This window comes from Zingiber officinale, chromosome 5A (genome assembly GCF_018446385.1).
Source record: "Zingiber officinale cultivar Zhangliang chromosome 5A, Zo_v1.1, whole genome shotgun sequence".
Classification (NCBI taxonomy): Eukaryota; Viridiplantae; Streptophyta; class Magnoliopsida; order Zingiberales; family Zingiberaceae; genus Zingiber; species Zingiber officinale.
In genome coordinates, this window is record NC_055994.1 from 143661547 (window position 1) to 143680004 (window position 18458).

Below are 18458 nucleotides of genomic sequence, written 5' to 3' on the forward strand. Positions count from 1 at the left end.
TCACAACTTATAGATATAAAGAAAAACCCATATGTATTCTAGATATAATGCAAAAGAAGTTTTCTACTTCTAAAAATAATGGTTGTATTCAGCTATTGATTGTGTATTTGGAAGGGAGGTAAATTATCATGATCGAACGACATCTCTTTAGATGGAAGAGATTTTATTCTCCAATAGATTGTTCCTTTGGGAATTCGATCACTGTTCTCTTATGATAATCTACCATTCGAATATAACTCGATTATATAGATGATATTTTGTTTATTGCGGTTGACATTCTAAAGTTGAAGTTTAGAAATTGCTCTCAATGAAGTTCTTTACAAAGGATCTATGATAAGGTTGGCATTAAAATGATTTAGTATGAAAGAATCTAAGGGTAGATTTCTTCCAATGTTGCATAGAATTTGTATCCAAGTGCACATTCCCGTCCTAAAGAACACTATAAGAGAGAAAGGATGAGTCTAATTCCATATGCTTTGACTATTGGATAGATATGTATGATGATTAATATCTCATATGCATTGAGGATATGAAATCTAGTAATGGTCATTAAGTTATCAGTCAAGAATATTCTAAAGTATCTGAGAAAGACTAAGTCTCTATTCTCGATGTATGGAGATGAAAAATAGAGAACTCATCGTGAAATATTTCCAAATGTGAGTTCCTAAATCAACCATGACCATATGCATTCAGAATTAAGATATGCTTGTTGGTGCAACCTTATGTTAAGGTTGACCTGGTTGATCCGACTCGAGTTGACCTGACTCGAGGTATATTTTGATGTTTGACAAGAATAGAGAAGTTGTATTTTGATGTTTGACAAGAATAGGAACTTGGGAGTGTGGGTGCAACCTTTGGTCAAGGTTGACCTGGTTGACCCGACTTGAGTTGACCTGATTCGGGAAAAGTCCAAGTATGGAGACTTGGCACGGGAAAAGTCGAAGTATGGAGACTTGGCACGGGAAAAGTCCAAGTATGGAGACTTGGCACGGAAAAGTCCAAGTATGGAGACTTGGCACGGAAAAGTCCAAGCAGGGAGCTTGGCACGGGAAAAGCCCAAGTATGGAGACTTGACACGGAAAAGTCCAAGTATGGAGACTTGGCACGGAAAAGTCCAAGCAGGGAGCTTGGCACGGGAAAAGACCAAGCAGGGAGCTTAGCACGGGGAAAAGTCCAAGTATGGAAGCTTGGCATGGGAAGTCAGAGAGGGCTCGGTAGCTCGTTCTCTGGACTGGATAAAGTCAGAGAGGGCTCGGTAGCTCGTTCTCTGGACCGGATGAGGAAGTCGGAGAGGGCTCGGTAGCTCGTTCTCCGGACTAGGTCAGAGAGGGCTCGGTAGCTCGTTCTCAAGACCAGGAAGACCTTAGGATTTAGGGATGAGAAGCTCTAAATCCACATGGGCATTGGATCGGTCAGCAGACCGATCCAGTGATACTCAGGTTTATCTGATCGGTCTGGTGACCGATCAGTAACCAAACAGAGGTCAGGAATCCTACTGATCAGACCGATCAGGAAGCCTACTGATCGGTCCACAGACCGATCAGGAAGCGATCAGAAACGAGAACAAGTATGGAGATCGGTCTGGGGACCGATCAGCCTAGGGCCTGATCGGTCCACAAACCGATCAGGAGACTCCCAGACCGATTAGGTTGGAGCCTGATCGGTCCAGGCCTAGCCGTTGCGACACAACGGCTAGATTTCTGTGTTGCTCTTTGTCTTCTTCGCAGGTGCAGGATATAAGGCTGCTACAGGAGAAGAAATAAATCTCTCTCGAAACAATGTTCTTATTCCTCACTCTTACGATCTGAGCTTTGCTGAGCTCCCTATTCCTGAAGCTTCGTGTGAGCTTCCCTCGACTGGGTGATCAGCTGCTGTTGACATCGTGAAGTTGCTGCTTCATCGAACTCCAGTCGACGAGAAGGAAAGCAAAGTGTTTTTACATTTATATTGTTCTTGTTTTCTTTCTCTATTGGTTGTACTCCATTATTGCTGTTGCAAGAGAGATTGTGGCGAGGTTTCTCCACCCAGAAGGAGTTCATATTAGCCGGTTTTCTGGGGTCTCATCCACCGACAGATTGATAGGCTTCGTCCACCTTACGAACACGCCGAGGAGTAGGAGTATCATCTCCGAACCTCGTTATATCATCGTGTTTGAGGTATGATCTTCTCTACTTTCGTTTCTACATTGTATTTCCGCTGCGCTAACCTAAATTGTAGGAAGAAACGATAATTTGAGGTCGGCTATTCACACCCCCCCTCTCTAGCCGCTATTCGAAGGTCCTAACAAGTGGTATCAGAGCAAGGTTGCTCTTCGTCGGATTAACACCCGGGGGAGCACAAGCTAGAGAATGGATCTACTTGGAGAAGACATCACGATTCCACCCTTCTACGATCGCGACGACTTCGCGTATTGGAAGGTAAGAATGAAGTATTTTCTTATGACTAACCTAGTGAATTGGAATTGTGTACGAGTAGGTTTTACTCCTCCGGTGGATAAAAAGGGAGAACCTCTCGAGAAGAAGAAGTGGACGAAGGAACAAATCCTCCAATCCACAATCAACGATGAGGTAACGAAAATCCTTGAATTTTCATTACATAATGATATCTTGTGTAAGATAGGTGGATACAACGATGCCAAGGAGTTGTGGAACATCTTGGCTAAGTTCCATGAGGAGAGCTCCAATTCAAGTCATGAAGAGGAGTCAAGTGAGCCAAGTAGCTCACATCATGGAGGTATGGAATTAGAAGTTGAGGGCTACTCAACATCTAAGGAAGAAGAGGAGGAGAGTTCTTCATCAAGATTGGTGCAAGAAGAAGCCTCTACCTCCGGAAGGGATGAAGAAGAGAGCTTATATCCACCCTCAACCCTAGGTAACTCAAGCAACTTAATTTCAAGTAAATTACATATAATGTGCTTTGAGTGTAGGGAATATGGGCATTACAAGAGTAAATGTCCAAAGAGGATTAGGAAGACTCCACCGGCACCAAAAGTCAAGGAAGCCGGAGTCCCGATACGCAAGGGCAAGGAGCACATGATGTGCTTCCAATGCAAGCAAAGGGGACATTATAGGAGCCAATGTCCGAGGGGGAGGCAACCTCATAAGGACAAGAGACCAAGCACATCTATGGGGGGAGCTAAGGCAAACCCTAAGGTATCTTTTAAGGCACATTATTGCAATTCTAATAAGAAACATGCTAGTAGCTTTATTGCAATTGCCAATGATGATAAGCATGATAACCATAGAAACCGATACATGTGCTTAGGTGCCAAACATGTTAGTCTAGGTAAGGATGATAATAGAAATGTCAACCCTAGAATTAACTCATCTAAGGTTAAGGAAAACCTAGATAGGAATCCCAAAACAACAAGACATATGCCTAGGAATACCTCAAAGAAAAATGACAAATTAAAACTTGAGGTATTAGAGAAGGAAAATCAAGTCTTGAGGTCAAGACTTGACACCTTAGAAAAGACTCTTAAGAATTTAGAGAAGTCAACTCTAGGGTCTAAGGGTCAAAAGCAAAAGCCCAAGGACATGAGAGGTTTGAGTCACAAACCTAAGTCTCAAGTGTTCAAGCCCACTTACCATAATGTTCCATTCGATTATGGAACAAGACCTGGGGCTAGGAAGACCATCACCAAGGTCACAAGGGGAGTCACCCCTAGAGTTGATCTTGATGAGTCCCAAATGACCAAGGCTTTAAAGCCTAGGAGGGTCATTAGGAGGGTTGCTAGGGAAGTCATCCCTAGTGAATATTTAGTGAACTCAATGAGCTCAAATAGGTTTTGGGTTCCTAGGAGCGTGATTTCATCACGCTAGATGGTTTAGGGTGTGCCCATCTTATTTGGATAGGTAGTTAACCTAATCATGGCAAAAGGTGGCATTTTAGGAAGTTTCAAGGTATAACCAAACCTTGAAAATGAAATTAAAAATTATTCCTAAGGTGATTAGGATGTGCCAACCACATTTGAGGAGTTTTCTAGGATCATTCTAATTGGCACATAGTGATCTAAAAATCTTTAGTATATGATTTTAGGTCTATTACACTTAGGAATATAGAATTTGTGGCAAAATGATCAAAATTATCAAAAATGGCGACTAAGGCTAGAATTAGGTATTTTCTATACATTTATATGTTATTTGCCATACATTGTTTGTCATATGTCATGTCATGACATCATATTTATTTTATCATTTGAAATGTCATGATAATGCTTAGGTTAGTTATATGTCATGCCTTATTTAAGTTTCATACTTGATGACATGACATCATGACATTGGCACATGTTTCCACTTATGATATTATTTTATGTCATGTCATCATCTCTTGCATTTATGATCAATTAATTTGATTTAAGGATAAAAACACAATTTGATATGGAGATCAAATTGTTGTTTAGAAAATGCATGAGAACTTAGCTTAAGATGACCTAAACTCATATCTCACATCAAAATTGACTTGGATGTGTTTGATACACCTTAGATGTGTGTGAGATATTAGGATTATGAGTTAGGATCAAGGTGCATAGTTCTTGTACCTAGATGAGCCTAATTCGTAATTGAGGATCATAGGGAAAGCTTGTGTACAAGTCATGTACATTTAGCCATAAGATTGTGGTCCTAAATTGAATGGTTTAAGATCATTTCAAAATTGATTTGAAAAACCTTGATGAAGCTTTTCTAGTGATAGCATTCATCATTGAGCAAGTTGATACAAAGATGGATTAACCTTGAGCTATTTCAAAGTTTTTTCAAACTTTGTATCAAGATTTAAAAATGGAAGTTATTTTCATAGAAAACTATTTTTCCATGATAATATATGTTATGAGGAATGTATCTTCAAAATTTTACAATTTTTGGAATTTTCTGTAATTTTTTAGGGGTTTCTGAATTTCGGGAAGGAAAAAATTCAGAACTCTTATCAGAGAGTTGTGGACCGATCAGAGAAGAGCCTGATCGGTCCATAGTAGTGTGGATCGGTCACTGGACCGATCCAGGGAAGTCTGATCGGTCTGGTGACCGATCCAGAGGAGTTCTGATCGGTCTGGTGACCGATCAGAGCGTGCCAAAATGCTGATTTTCGACTGATTGTCTGAAATTTCAGCTGGAAGTTGTGTTTTAGATTTCTAAAGGGTTGAAACTCTCCAAGATATTGTTGGTGCAATGGTCAAGGAGGAGTTGACCTTTAGGGGGAGTTTTACCTAATGGTCAAGGGGGAGTTGACTTTTAGGGGGAGTTTTTACTCGATTTCTGAGGATGAGTGACATGGGATTATCACTAAGTTGATTGTTGTCTTTAGTATCAAGGGGAAAATTAAGGGTTTCAATGAAAGGTATGAGACTTTCATTAGGAAGAAACTCTTAACCTTGATTCACTCTTTTTGATGTGTGTCAAAAAAGGGGAGAAATATCTAGAGAATGTTCAAGGAAGAACATTGGAGTTTGGGGAGAATGTTCAAGGAAGAATATTGATTGAAGAACTATTGGAAAACCTAAGTTAGGTTATCGAGTTAACCTAACTTGATTATAATTTTTGTCAAAGATCAAAAAGGGGGAGATTGTTGGTGCAACCTTAGGTCAAGGTTGACCTGGTTGACCCGACTCGAGTTGACCTGACTAGAGGTATATTTTGATGTTTGACAAGAATAGGAACTTGGGAGTGTGGGTGCAACCTTTGGTCAAGGTTGACTTGGTTGACCCGACTTGAGTTGACCTGATTCGGGAAAAGTCCAAGTATGGAGACTTGGCACGGAAAAGTCCAAGTATGGAGACTTGGCACGGAAAAGTCCAAGCAGGGAGCTTGGCACAGGAAAAGCCCAAGTATGGAGACTTGGCACGGAAAAGTCCAAGTATGGAGACTTGGCACGGAAAAGTCCAAGCAGGGAGCTTGGCACGAGAAAAGCCCAAGTATGGAGACTTGACACGGAAAAGTCCAAGTATGGAGACTTGGCACGGAAAAGTCCAAGCAGGGAGCTTGGCACGGGAAAAGACCAAGCAGGGAGCTTGGCACGGGGAAAAGTCCAAGTATGGAAGCTTGGCATGGGAAGTCAGAGAGGGCTCGATAGCTCGTTCTCTGGACTGGATGAAGTCAGAGAGGGCTCGGTAGCTCGTTCTCTGGACTGGATGGAGTCAGAGAGGGCTCGGGAGCTCGTTCTCTAGACCGGACGAAGTCGGAGAGGGCTCGGTAGCTCGTTTTCCGGACTAGGTCAGAGAGGGCTCGGGAGCTCGTTCTCTGGACCGGACGAAGTCGGAGAGGGCTCGGTAGCTCGTTCTCCGGACTAGGTCAGAGAGGGCTCAGGAGCTCGTTCTCTGGACCAGACAGAGTTGGAGAGGGCTCGGTAGCTCGTTCTCCGTACTAGGTCAGAGAGGGCTCGATAGCTCGTTCTCTGGACCGGATGAGGAAGTCGGAGAGGGCTCGGTAGCTCGTTCTCCGGACTAGGTCAGAGAGGGCTCGGTAGCTCGTTCTCAAGACCAGGAAGACCTTAGGATTTAGGGATGAGAAGCTCTAAATCCACATGGGCATTGGATCGGTCAGCAGACCGATCCAGTGATACTCAGGTTTATCTGATCGGTCTGGTGACCGATCAGTAACCAAACAGAGGTCACTGTGAGTTATCTGATCGGTCTGTAGACCGATCAGGAAGCCTACTGATCGGTCCACAGACCGATCAGGAAGCGATCAGAAACGAGAACAAGTATGGAGATCGGTCTGGGGACCGATCAGCCTAGGGCCTGATCGGTCCACAGACCGATCAGGAGACTCCCAGACCGATTAGGTTGGAGCCTGATCTGTCCAGGCCTAGCCGTTGCGACACAACGGCTAGATTTCTGTGTTGCTCTTTGTCTTCTTCGCAGGTGCAGGATATAAGGCTGCTACAGGAGAAGAAATAAATCTCTCTCGAAACAACGTTCTTGTTCCTCACTCTTGCGATCTGAGCTTTGCTGAGCTCCCTATTCCTGAAGCTTCGTGTGAGCTTCCCTCGACTGGGTGATCAGCTGCTGTTGACATCGTGAAGTTGCTGCTTCATCGAACTCCAGTCGACGAGAAGGCAAGCAAAGTGTTTTTACATTTATATTGTTCTTGTTTTCTTTCTCTATTGGTTGTACTCCATTCTTGCTGTTGCAAGAGAGATTGTGGCGAGGTTTCTCCACCCAGAAGGAGTTCATATTAGCCGATTTTCCGGGGTCTCATCCACCGACGGATTGATAGGCTTCGTCCACCTTACGGACACGCCGAGGAGTAGGAGTATCATCTCCGAACCTCGTTATATCGTCGCGTTTGAGGTTTGATCTTCTCCACTTTCGTTTCTACATTGTATTTCCGCTGCGCTAACCTAAATTGTAGGAAGAAACGATAATTTGAGGTCGGCTATTCACACCCCCCCTCTCTAGCCGCTATCCGAAGGTCCTAACAATGCTTTCTATCTCAATAGAGGTGCAATGACTTGGAATAATTCTAAACAATAAATATGCCAAACTCAATGATGCAAGTTTGGTACGTTGCAAATTTGCAATCTCAGAGGCAACAAAAGAATCATTTTGGATCTGCAAGTTTATTATTGAACTTGGTGTAGTTTTGAGTATTATTGATCTAATCTTAGTGTATTATGATAAAAAAAATGATGTCATTGCTCAAGAAATGAACCATAATCCCATCAACGATCAAGCTTGTAATCTGATAGTTCTACATGATAAGAGATTTTATCAAGCATGAAGATATCATGCTAAAGAGCATATCTACCGGAAACTATGTTCGATTGGCTCTAATGCAAGTGTGAGATTATTAATGATTTTGCTCAAATCAATCTAATTATAATCAAGAATATTGTGCATAACTTATAGAATGTATTTAATAAAAAAAAATTCTTATAGCATTTCTTTTTTAATGAAGGATTAAGAAATATGATCGATTTTTCTAAAGCTAAATATGATGGTCTTAGTGATTTTGGGATGGAATATATCTGGTTCACACTAAGATTAGTACATGGCTAGTTTCTACTGAGATAACAACAAGTGATCTCACACTTGCAGACGTGGTGATATCTAAACATGGATGGATGCAGGTATGTTGTCATCATGTCTAGGGTTTAAATTTCGATAAATTCGAAGTAAATATCTCCCTTATATGTTAGTCACTATTCCAAAGGTTAGTAGTCGTCCGTGATTTACCTCATTCGTGTTGACCCTGAAACTGATTGACAGGGGCGTTGGGAGTGAGCGTATACACCTTTTCCCACCATAGATGGATGCAAGTAGCTCCTTAAAGAATACCTGTTAGCAGGGGTTAAATTTAAAATAAATTATCATTTTTTCATATGAAAAAATTTTATTCAAAAAAAAAAATTAATATATCATATTATATAACAAGTCTTTCATATCATAATTATAATATTTTAATAAAATATAAATAAATAATTCAAAAAATAAAAATAGATTAAAAGAGTATAAAGAGAATAATCATACAAGGCACCAAAAATATAATAAATTAAGTTCATTGATACTATATTTTACTCTATGAGACTTCTCATCAAACTCATTTATTACAGATTCAACATCTAGGGTAGTTAGAAAATATTTGGATTTTTAGAATTTGGGTTAAATTTGAAGTCTTGGATATAGAGAAGAGGACATATTGAGCCAGTTAAAAAATTTATAATGGACTTTAATATTTGGACTAGATAACATACCCCTATAAGGAGAGGGCTAGCCTACTCAGGCTAGCCCCCTCTTATGTTTCGCTTCTACTTGTTAGACATAACTTGAATGAGTTTTTTTCCTTTGAAAGAGTACCATGTCAATTGTGGTTGGGTATTTTACTAATGTTATAGTGATAAGGGAGTAATGCTTCTAGACAAAGATTAACTATAGTCTAAGATTTGGATATTTGAGTAGGATACTTGATAGTGAAAGGTCCAAATGGATTGAGGTTGAGTAGACATTTGATATTGTTTGAAGACGAGCAGGTGTTGGTAAAAGTCAGAAGTCTAGTAAAGAATTGAAAAAGAAAATCTAAATAAATCATACTTGATTGATGAGAAATTTAGGTGGATCAGGTAGATTAGACATTTGGCATTGAAAAGTCTAATTGGTGTTAGTGATAGAAGTCTAATAGATCATCAAGGATTGAATGTTAAGATTGGATGTTAGCTTAATTATAACTTTTACTAACTTGAGATAATATAATCATTTTAGTTCAGCGATTACATCACTTTCGCCGCACATTTTGTTTTAAAGTGACATCCTTAATTTTGATGAGCTTGGTGGTTCATTTACATTATTATAGTCCATAGTCTATAGTCTATAGTCTATGCACCTAAGAGCGCCTTTGGTCGGGGTTATCATTGATAACTTTAGAAAGTTATTAAGGATAACTTTATTTAGTTTAAATAATCAGTGATTTCCAGTAATGCGACATCCCCGCCACGTCAGTAATCAAGGAATATAACTTAGAATCGGAAAACCTTGGAAGCCTTAGGGGGCGTTTGGTAGGCGTGTTTTCCGTTTTCATTTTCTGGAAAACGCGCGTTTTCTGGAAAACGATATTTGGTTTGCGTTTTTCGCCCGCTTTTTCTAAAAAATTGACTATCGTTTTCTAGAAAAACAGAGAATGACAAAAAGTCGTTTTCTGTTTTCTAGAAAACGCGCGTTTTCCAGAAAATGAAAATGAAAACGGTGCAAACCAAACGCACCCTTACGTTTTCCACGATTCCAGGGTTAACAACAATTTTCTTCTAAAATTATCCTCCAAGCGAGCAAGCGGCGATGGCGAACAGGCGACCATTGCAAGTAAGAGACTACTACGACCAAGAGGCCATTGCGGAGCAACGGCGGTCGAGGCAAATCATTGCCAGGACGGAGGAACAACGACGATTCGCGGAGGAGGGAGCAACTGTCATAGGCACACGATTCGCCTCCGAACAATCTGCGAAGGAGGGAGCGGTGACCCAAGACGCAGGGAATCGACGGTTCACGGAGGAGGGAAGACGGAGACAGCGGTTCGCGGAGGAAGCGACACACCGACGGAGGGAGTAGTGACCCAAGGCCCACAGTGTCGGTGCCCGGTGGTTCGCGGAGGAGGGAGTAGTGGCCCAAGGCGCACGGTGTCGACGGTTCGCGGAGGAGGCACCGACAGTTGGCGGAGGAGGGAGACAGTGCCAGCAGTTCGCGGAGGAGGAAGCACGCCGAATAAGGGAGCAGCGACCAAAGGTGCATAGTGTCGGTGGTTCGCGAAGGGTGGCCCAAGGTGGTGCCCATGGTTTGTGGAGGAGGCGGCACGCCGACAGCTTGCAGAGGAGGAGACACGCCGACGACTTACAGAGGAGGCGACGCTAGCGATGGGGCAGAAGCATAGTGAGGAAGAATTAATTTTTTTAATCAAATACTAAATTTATTCTAAATTTTAAAAATTATAAATCAATTATATTTATTTATTACATATATATTGTCAACTTATTAATTAATAATATTATTAATTTATTTTATTTTATTTTAAAAAATTAATTAAATATCAAATTGAATGTTAAATTAGATTATAGTATTACATAAGTTGAACTAAAGTTAGGCTTTATTCCCCGTAACTCACATAACCAGAATTATATACAATAACTCAAACTAAATGCACCCTAAAAGTCATCAAGCTCTTTCCTTTCTAATATTAGAAAAATTGTAAAAAAAACATAGGATATTAGTTAGCATTGTAATGTCAGATATACAAGTAACTATATACGAATTCAAAAGCTACCCTTAAGCAAAAGTGCATCATATTTAAAATTTATATAAAATTTTATAAATAACTATATAAATTATACATTCCGAACTGTTTCTAGGTCTAGAAAAGTTTAGCATTTGATTTCATTTATTGCGGCAAGGAAATCATAATAAATACAAACAATAGTTATTACCTCAAAAAGTCCTCAAAACATATGATGTGCTCCCTATTTATTTAAAATGAAACGAATATCTTAAAGATCTAAATTGTGCTCCATATTTATTTAATAGACAAGCTAGAACAAAAGAGTAAGCTTGCATACATGAATTATTAAAAATAATAATAATTAATACTTCACAAAACTTCAGCTTTGTTCATATGTTGGACGCAATTGAGAATTACACGACTACAAATCTAATTACCATTTCCATTCAATCCTTACCAAGACCAAATCCATGCTTACTTCTTATTCCCGTTCAAAATCACCTAAAAAATAAAAGACCGATGGGCACGGCTACGTTTGTCTTTATTCCCTGTGAAGTAGAGAATTAAATCTACAACAAGCGGACGGTGTAGGTACGCAGGCACCACGACACCACACGAAAGGGCGTCAGAATGAAGACTTTGGACCACCCAATAAGAAGTTGAGGATAATTTTGTTAAACTTCTTGGGGTCCTCCGCTTGTGGCGTGTGCCCTGTCTTCCCCAATACTTCTAACCTTGCATTCTCTCCCAAGTGCCTGCACACATATATTATATTATATTATATATATAAAAGAATTTGTCCTGAAAGTTTTGCCAATGTAAGATCCCAGAAAGAGTCACATTGGGTATATTGTACACAGCCTTATCCTGTATTGCAAGAGGTGGTTTCCACGACTTGAATGTGGTTATGACAATAACTTTATCGTTGTGTCAACGCTCCCCTCATTTGTATATCACATAAATAAATCAACCAGGATATTACTTTGGAAGGTTTGGCAGTGACTTACTTTTGCATTTCAAAGGCTTTATCCACAAGAAATATTTGATCATGCTCGCCCCAGATGATGAGAACTTGCTGAGAAACAGGAATTAGCTAGGTAGTTTTTGGGGCTAATAAGCTGATTACTAGCGCTTTAACATTACCTGGGGAAGAGGAGTTAGTTGGAATTCATCTTTGTGGCTGATGCTGATACCCTTGATCAGCTCTAGCTTTTCCGCAATCTTATCGCTAAACAGATTCTGCACATCGCCATCAGATTACTTGATTAGCTGATCATCTTTGCCATATTTTGTTTCTAATATCTAGAGTAGAATAAAAAGCATATAAATAAACGTTTGTAACTCTTGTTTTACTGTTCTAACCATCTTAGGGATAAAGGTGCTGACAGTATTAGGTGGTGTGATAAAGATATATCATTCCTATAAATTATCAAAATTTCATACTACTTGAGATATGTTGATGAGTATTAAGTCATACCAACACTCAATACCCTTTGCCATGATACAATGCAGATCAAAGTGAATTACAATGTTATTTTTTTAGCTTAAATTAAAAGTGTACCAATTTAAATGGAACATAAAAATTGAATTTAAGTATATAGTTGCCTTATCTTGTTCTTTTTTTTTCCTTCATCTACTTCCTTCTTCCATCTCCAATTTACCATCAGTCCTATTTATTGAAACATCAGTACAATATTGAAAAAAGTATCATTCCAATCAAATACTAAAACATAATTCGAGATTTTGAACCTTGATACTGACTGCAAACTTTTTTCAAAAAAAAACTAAACAAATATGAATTGCTCAAATTTTTATATTCTTGGTTTGGCAAGTATAAATGACTCAAAGCAAAATTTGAGAGTAAACCACATCTCAGATCACTATTCCTTTGCCAAACTCTGAAAAAGAGAAAGAAGAAAGACTTAACAACATCCTTGTCTATCATATTAAATGATCACTTCAGTTTTGCAATCCTGAAATTATACAATCGCCAGGGGTGCAGAAACGAAAGTAGTTTTTGTATTTTTTTGGTTTTTCTACACGTTAGAGTCTAATTTTTGTTCTTGTTTTCTACAACATAAACAAAAAGTAAGCACCAAGAATATAGATAATTGCATAAACAAATCAGTGTCCACGTGCTGCCAATCTTAATAACCACCATATCAATAATCTGATTAACAAGTGTTTGTTTATCTTTATGAAATCTTTTATACACGAATAACTTCTTTTAATTTGTTTAATCATTCAAATTTTGATATTGGCACCAATCAACTTGAATATCTAGTCTCTAATAATACTGAAAAAATTGTGAAATATAGCAAGAAATAATCGCAATGGAGATTGATGATTGATAGTCGTTCTTCGAGGACCAATTATGTATTTTCTCAGAAGAAGATTGGTCGATGAGGATAGTGCAGAAGATGCCGAGAATAGTACGGAAAAAGAGGGATTTGAAAAGGAAGGGCAGCAGGGATTCGTACCCGAAGCACATCTCGGAGGAGGAATTCCGGCACGAACCGCGGAGGAAGGAATACGGCGAGCTGTAAAAGCCTCTTCAAGTCGGCGGTGGTCCGAGGGAGGAGCACCTGGTCGACGCTTTCTAGTCCACCGGCCCTCTCCAGAAACGCCCGGCTGTCGTCGGGCCCATTGAGCAGGTCGGAGCTGGCGATCACCACCCGATCCACCCGCTCCGGCCCCATCATCCGCGCCATGTGGTACACCACGAAACCCCCGTAGCTGGTTCCCATCAACGAAACCTTGGCGCGCCGCGGTGGGGCGACGCCCAGGGCGTCGAGGAGACCGACAACGGAGGCGGCCTGAAACGCCTCCGACCTGCGGGTGGAGCTCGTGGTGGAGCCACCGAAGAATATAAGGTCCGGCACGACGAGGTCGAAGTGGGCGGCCAGGGGTCTGATCTGGCTGCGCCACTGCCACGCGCCGCGCGGGCCGAAGCCATGGACAAGGACGAGCGGGGGCTTCTTCTTCGATCGGGCTCCGGCGGCGGAGGAGGAGGGGAGGAGGGACGAGGAGATCCAGCAGCGTATGGTGGTTTCGGCGTCGATGGAGACGGTATGGCGGCGGAGGCCGGCCGAGGTGTAGACGAGGCGGACAAACAGATCGATCCACCACACCAGACTGATTTCCATCTGGGGCAATTTAAGGCCCCGAATGTAGTTTAACAAAACTGGAGGGGGTTTCCCGAAAAAAATCGGGGACACAACTGAAGTCGAGAAGAGCACTAACGAGGCCCTGTGTGAACCGGTCGAGGACTAAATAGAGATAATGGGAAAGTGACAGGTCGATGTAGTCAATGCGAATTAATTAACTATCCTTTTTTTTCATGATTTCCTTTATTGGGAAATATATATATATGGAGAGAGTGTGTCTACTGATGGAGTGATGGACAAAAAAAATAATAATGGAAAATTATAAATAATCAGGGTAGGGTGGGGTTGGAAAAAGACAAATATGATAAGCTTCTTCTAGACACATAAAACCTGGAATACTGCCAAGTAAAATATAAAATACTGCCTAAATAAATTTTAATTAATAAAATATTAAACAAATACTAACCAAATTTTATTGGTCAAAATAAAATAATTTATGGATGTTGGTTATTAATACTTTAATGTTGCATGGCTTGTAAAAAATAATTTATCAACTCAAAGTTGGTAAGCAATTATATCAATGTTGGCTTGTAAAAAAATAATACTTTTAATTTTATTTACATAAGGTTTTCGTTAATTAATTCCTTTCCTTAATTCTGTAGGTAGGAAGGTTCTTCAGACTTTTATACAGATGAATGGTAGAGCATCAGTGTCAGGACAAGTAACGCTTCGTTAGGTTACAACTTACAAGTCCATTTGCCCTAAAAAATCTAATAATATTGAAGGCTTTAAGAACCAAGAATGCATGTGATCATGTCCCATCGGATAGATCTAATGATTAACGTATGAAGTGTTATCATCATAAGGTCTGAGGTTCGAATCTGGACAAAACCGAGATAAATATCTCCCTTATGTGCTAGTAACTATTTCAAAGATCAGTAGTCGTCCTTGATTTATCTCTTCCGTGTTGATCTTGAGACGGATTGACGGGAGCGCTGAGGACGAACATATTCACCTTTTGCCACTAAGAATACACGCAGCGCTGAGGACGAACATATTCATCTTTTATCATTAAGAATGCACACGACCACTAATATGATGGCAAAAGATAATTTAACTATCTCAGCATATCTGTCAAGATAGCTAATGATGAATACAAGTACGTAACAGCAACACAATTAAATTAGGAACTATATCAAAGATTAGTACTAATGATGAAAATATATATACACTAGTCCGTTACTATTACAATCTCATTACCAATCATATATACGTATATTTTGATATTGATTGCAATAGCAATCAATTAAGGATGAAATTACGGATAAAGGAATTATTTTTTATTGACATTAGATATTCCATATTTCTTTTTCCATTTATAACAAAGTCAAATTGATATATTTTGTTGACGTGTATGTACGAGTGGTTGATTCAATCTACTTTAATTTGAAATGTTAGTCCGATTTATTTATTCGAAAGTTTTTTTTTTTTAAAAAATATTATTTATTTTAATTAAATCGGTTTGATTTTTATTAAGAATTTTACAAATCAACTAATGTTTTAAAATAACAAAAAATAATCTTTTTTATTTTTTATTAAATTGATTAAATGTTTATAAAAACTTTAATATTTTTTATTTTTTTTAAAAAATATTTGATTATGATCCGATGGTAAAGAGCGGGGGTCACAGAGGAAGGGGTCAATGGTACGAAAGAGTCAAAGGTCCGGCCGAGCAAGGAGGAAGTCAAAGGTTCGGCCGAGCAGGGAGGAATCTCTTGGCCGACCGGCCTGGGTAGACCCCGGACCGACATAAAGACAGCTCGACACATGAAGACAACTCGACCTCGGGTCGAGCTTCCGACGCTCACAAGCTCCTTTATAGAGGAACCACTATGCCGAGTAGTTGGGTTGCTAGGCCGAACGACAGAACTACTAGCCGGGGCCCCCATCCGAATATATGACCGATCGGCCGACTCACCCAGTCCGAGGCACGTGTATACCCGGGATCCCGGGAGGCCGAGTGATCAGCCCGACCGGCCCGGTTAAAGACAAAGGGCTTAGAAGAGGACAAAATGGTCAGCTAGTGATATCATTCTCGAGACGTCCGCCACCGACAAGCAGCATGGTCGGCGGCCGGGCCGTACCAAGGATCGTACGGAGGAAGTTTCCACTGTCATGATAGAGATATACTCGGACAATTGAGGTATGGTGTCAAACATGCTTTTCTGACACAGTCATTCCAAGGTATGCTTTGGGGAACGTGCACGCTTTGGAAAGCATGCACGCGCCTCTCCGGAGTCCTATATAAAGACCCCCGGACTTCGACGGAGGTATGATTTCTCTCCGATTCTACTGTAGCCACAGCCTCTATTTTACTTACGTCTCTTCTTGTCGTCGTCTGACTTGAGCGTCGGAGGGTCGTCGCCGGGAACCCCTTCCCGGCCCGACTTGGTTGCAGGTTCATTAGAGGCTTACGTCGCCGTGAAGATCACCTGGGAGCAGCAGAGAGTGCCACGCCCCCAGTTTCCATCAACTCAGTGCACGGACAGGATCAAATTGGCACCGTCTGTGGGAAAGCACTTGAATCCGAGCCGAGAAGATGGAAGAAGCTGGACGCCAACTCATGGTAACGCTCTCTCCCGAGGAGCTCGAAGCACTCATTCAAGCGCGAGCCGCAAAGATGGTTCAGCAACGGCAGAAGGCCCAAGTAGAAAGGATAGCGCAACAGGCCGCCTCGGTCTCTGGAGGCCGAGCGGCCATGGAGCACCGATCGGAACAATATTCTACGTGGGCTAAGAACAAAGGGCAGATCGGCACACCAGGAGACGCGCCGGCCGCCCCCATTCCATTTCATCGGGCACTGTTCCAGACCCCGTCAGAGCTGGCCCTAGCTAACCGGGGATCGTCCCATGAAGCGCCCGTGCGGGACGCCAGAAAGGGGAAAGCGCCGCGTACAGAGTCATCTCCTGAGCGGGTCAATCGCCAGTTCTCTAAGGCGATTTTACAAGACCCGCTCCCGAAGCATTATGCTCCAATATCGATCGAGGAGTATAATGGCGTAACTGATCTGGACGACCATCTCGGTAAGTTCGATAACGCTGCTACTTTTCATCAATACACCAACGGAGTTAAATGCAGAGTCTTCCTCACTACATTATCTGGCTCGGCTCAACGCTGGTTCCGGAAGTTGTCGGACGGATCGATTAAGAGCTTCAGAGATTTTCGAACGGCATTCCTCCATCACTTTGCCAGCAGCCGACGCTATCAGAAGACTAGCATCATCCTCTTTTCCATGAAACAAGGCCCGAAAGAAACTCTCCGAGCCTACATCCAGCGCTTCAACCAAGCGGTTATGGACATCCCCACGGTCTCGTCTGAGACAATGATGCATGCTTTTACACAAGGCTTAGTCAATGGGGATTTCTTCCGCTCGCTCATCAGGAAGCCGCCTCGCGACTACGACCACATGTTGAAAAAAGCGAGTGAGTACATTAACGTGGAGGAAGTACAAGCGGCCCGAAAGAAGGAAGCGCCAGGCGAACCCCCATCCCAAACCGAACGGAGAACACATATCAACCAGCAACCGCCGAAAGGGCCACGTGCCGAGGGGGTGAGGCCACCTCAAGATTTCAGATTGTCCGTCATTCAGCACATTGCGGCCAAGCAACCCCGGGAAAAGGGCAAGGTATGGACGCCCATGTTTTGCAAAATCCATCAATCAACCACCCATAATACTTGAGACTGCTGAAGTCTCCCCCCCCCGGTCAGCCAGCCTGAGCCGAGGAGCTATCGTCGTCGGTCTCCTTCACCGGACAGGTGAACTCAGCATCAACACGTCGAGTGGCGAATAGTTCGGCGTTCACCGGAGCGGCACCATCATCAGCAGCAGCATCACCAGCCAAGGGCCAACCCTCGAGCCTTCCACGAGCAAGCCAGACCATCTGTGTCATGCCCCGAGGGAGTCTCTGTCCGAAGAAATTTCGGCAGCACCTCCCCTATACGGGTGACAATCTGAAGCACTTCTACAGGTATAATATACCTCAGCCACATGCGGCTGGAATCATAACAATAAAAGAAAATAAACACCACGCAGTTAATATCAAATTTAGCCTCTGGCTGACACAACCACGCAGTTAAAAGTAAAGCAGCCCACTCGGCTGTACCAAAACCAAAACACAACAAAAACTGACAGAAACCAAATACAACCAAACACAAAACTGCTAGCCGGCTAGGCTTACACAACCAACAACATAACACCCGGAAACAAAATCAGAACACCAATCGAAATACAGAAATTTCATATACCAAGATAAAACAACAGAAAGGCAGCGATATGTCTTCTGATGTGACGCGGGGACCAGCAGACAGGATGCTCCAAGCGACACCATAAATAACCTAGTACCTGAAAAGATAGTGTCCACGGGGGTGAGTTCAACAACTCAGCGAATACCAATAGACATGCCTAGTAAGATATATCTAACAGCAATAAATATGGAATACAACTTCCGACTAATATATATAGGAAATATACAAAACTGAAAAGTAACCAAGGAAGCTGTACTCACCAGGAACTCCTATCCTGAACTAAAGGGTCATCAAACCGATACGCAGTATGTCTCCTGTATGCATGTCAAACAAATGCATCCACCAAAATGCA

At 41.7% G+C, this 18458-nt stretch overlaps 1 protein-coding gene across 1 annotated transcript; it reads right to left on the minus strand.

Moving 5' to 3' along the window:
- Positions 1-10962: 10962 nt before the first annotated feature.
- LOC121982197 (2-hydroxy-6-oxononadienedioate/2-hydroxy-6-oxononatrienedioate hydrolase-like) lies at positions 10963-13941 on the minus strand. The gene is made up of 4 exons (XM_042535155.1): positions 13175-13941; positions 11838-11933; positions 11702-11769; positions 10963-11449 (listed from the first exon to the last, which is right to left on the minus strand). The coding sequence occupies exons 1-4, from the start codon at positions 13838-13840 to the stop codon at positions 11320-11322; spliced, it is 960 nt and encodes a 319-aa protein (XP_042391089.1). The 5' UTR covers positions 13841-13941; the 3' UTR covers positions 10963-11319.
- Positions 13942-18458: the final 4517 nt, after the last annotated feature.

Excerpts from the sequence above, each read along its gene's own strand:
- LOC121982197 (XM_042535155.1), bottom strand. The coding sequence starts at position 13,840 with ATGGAAATCAGTCTGGTGTGGTGGATCGATCTGTTTGTCCGCCTCGTC. Across the intron at positions 11,770-11,837 it reads AACTAACTCCTCTTCCCCAG|CAAGTTCTCATCATCTGGGG; the intron begins GTAATGTTAAAG and ends CCTGTTTCTCAG. Across the intron at positions 11,450-11,701 it reads AAAGCCTTTGAAATGCAAAA|GCACTTGGGAGAGAATGCAA; the intron begins GTAAGTCACTGC and ends ATATGTGTGCAG.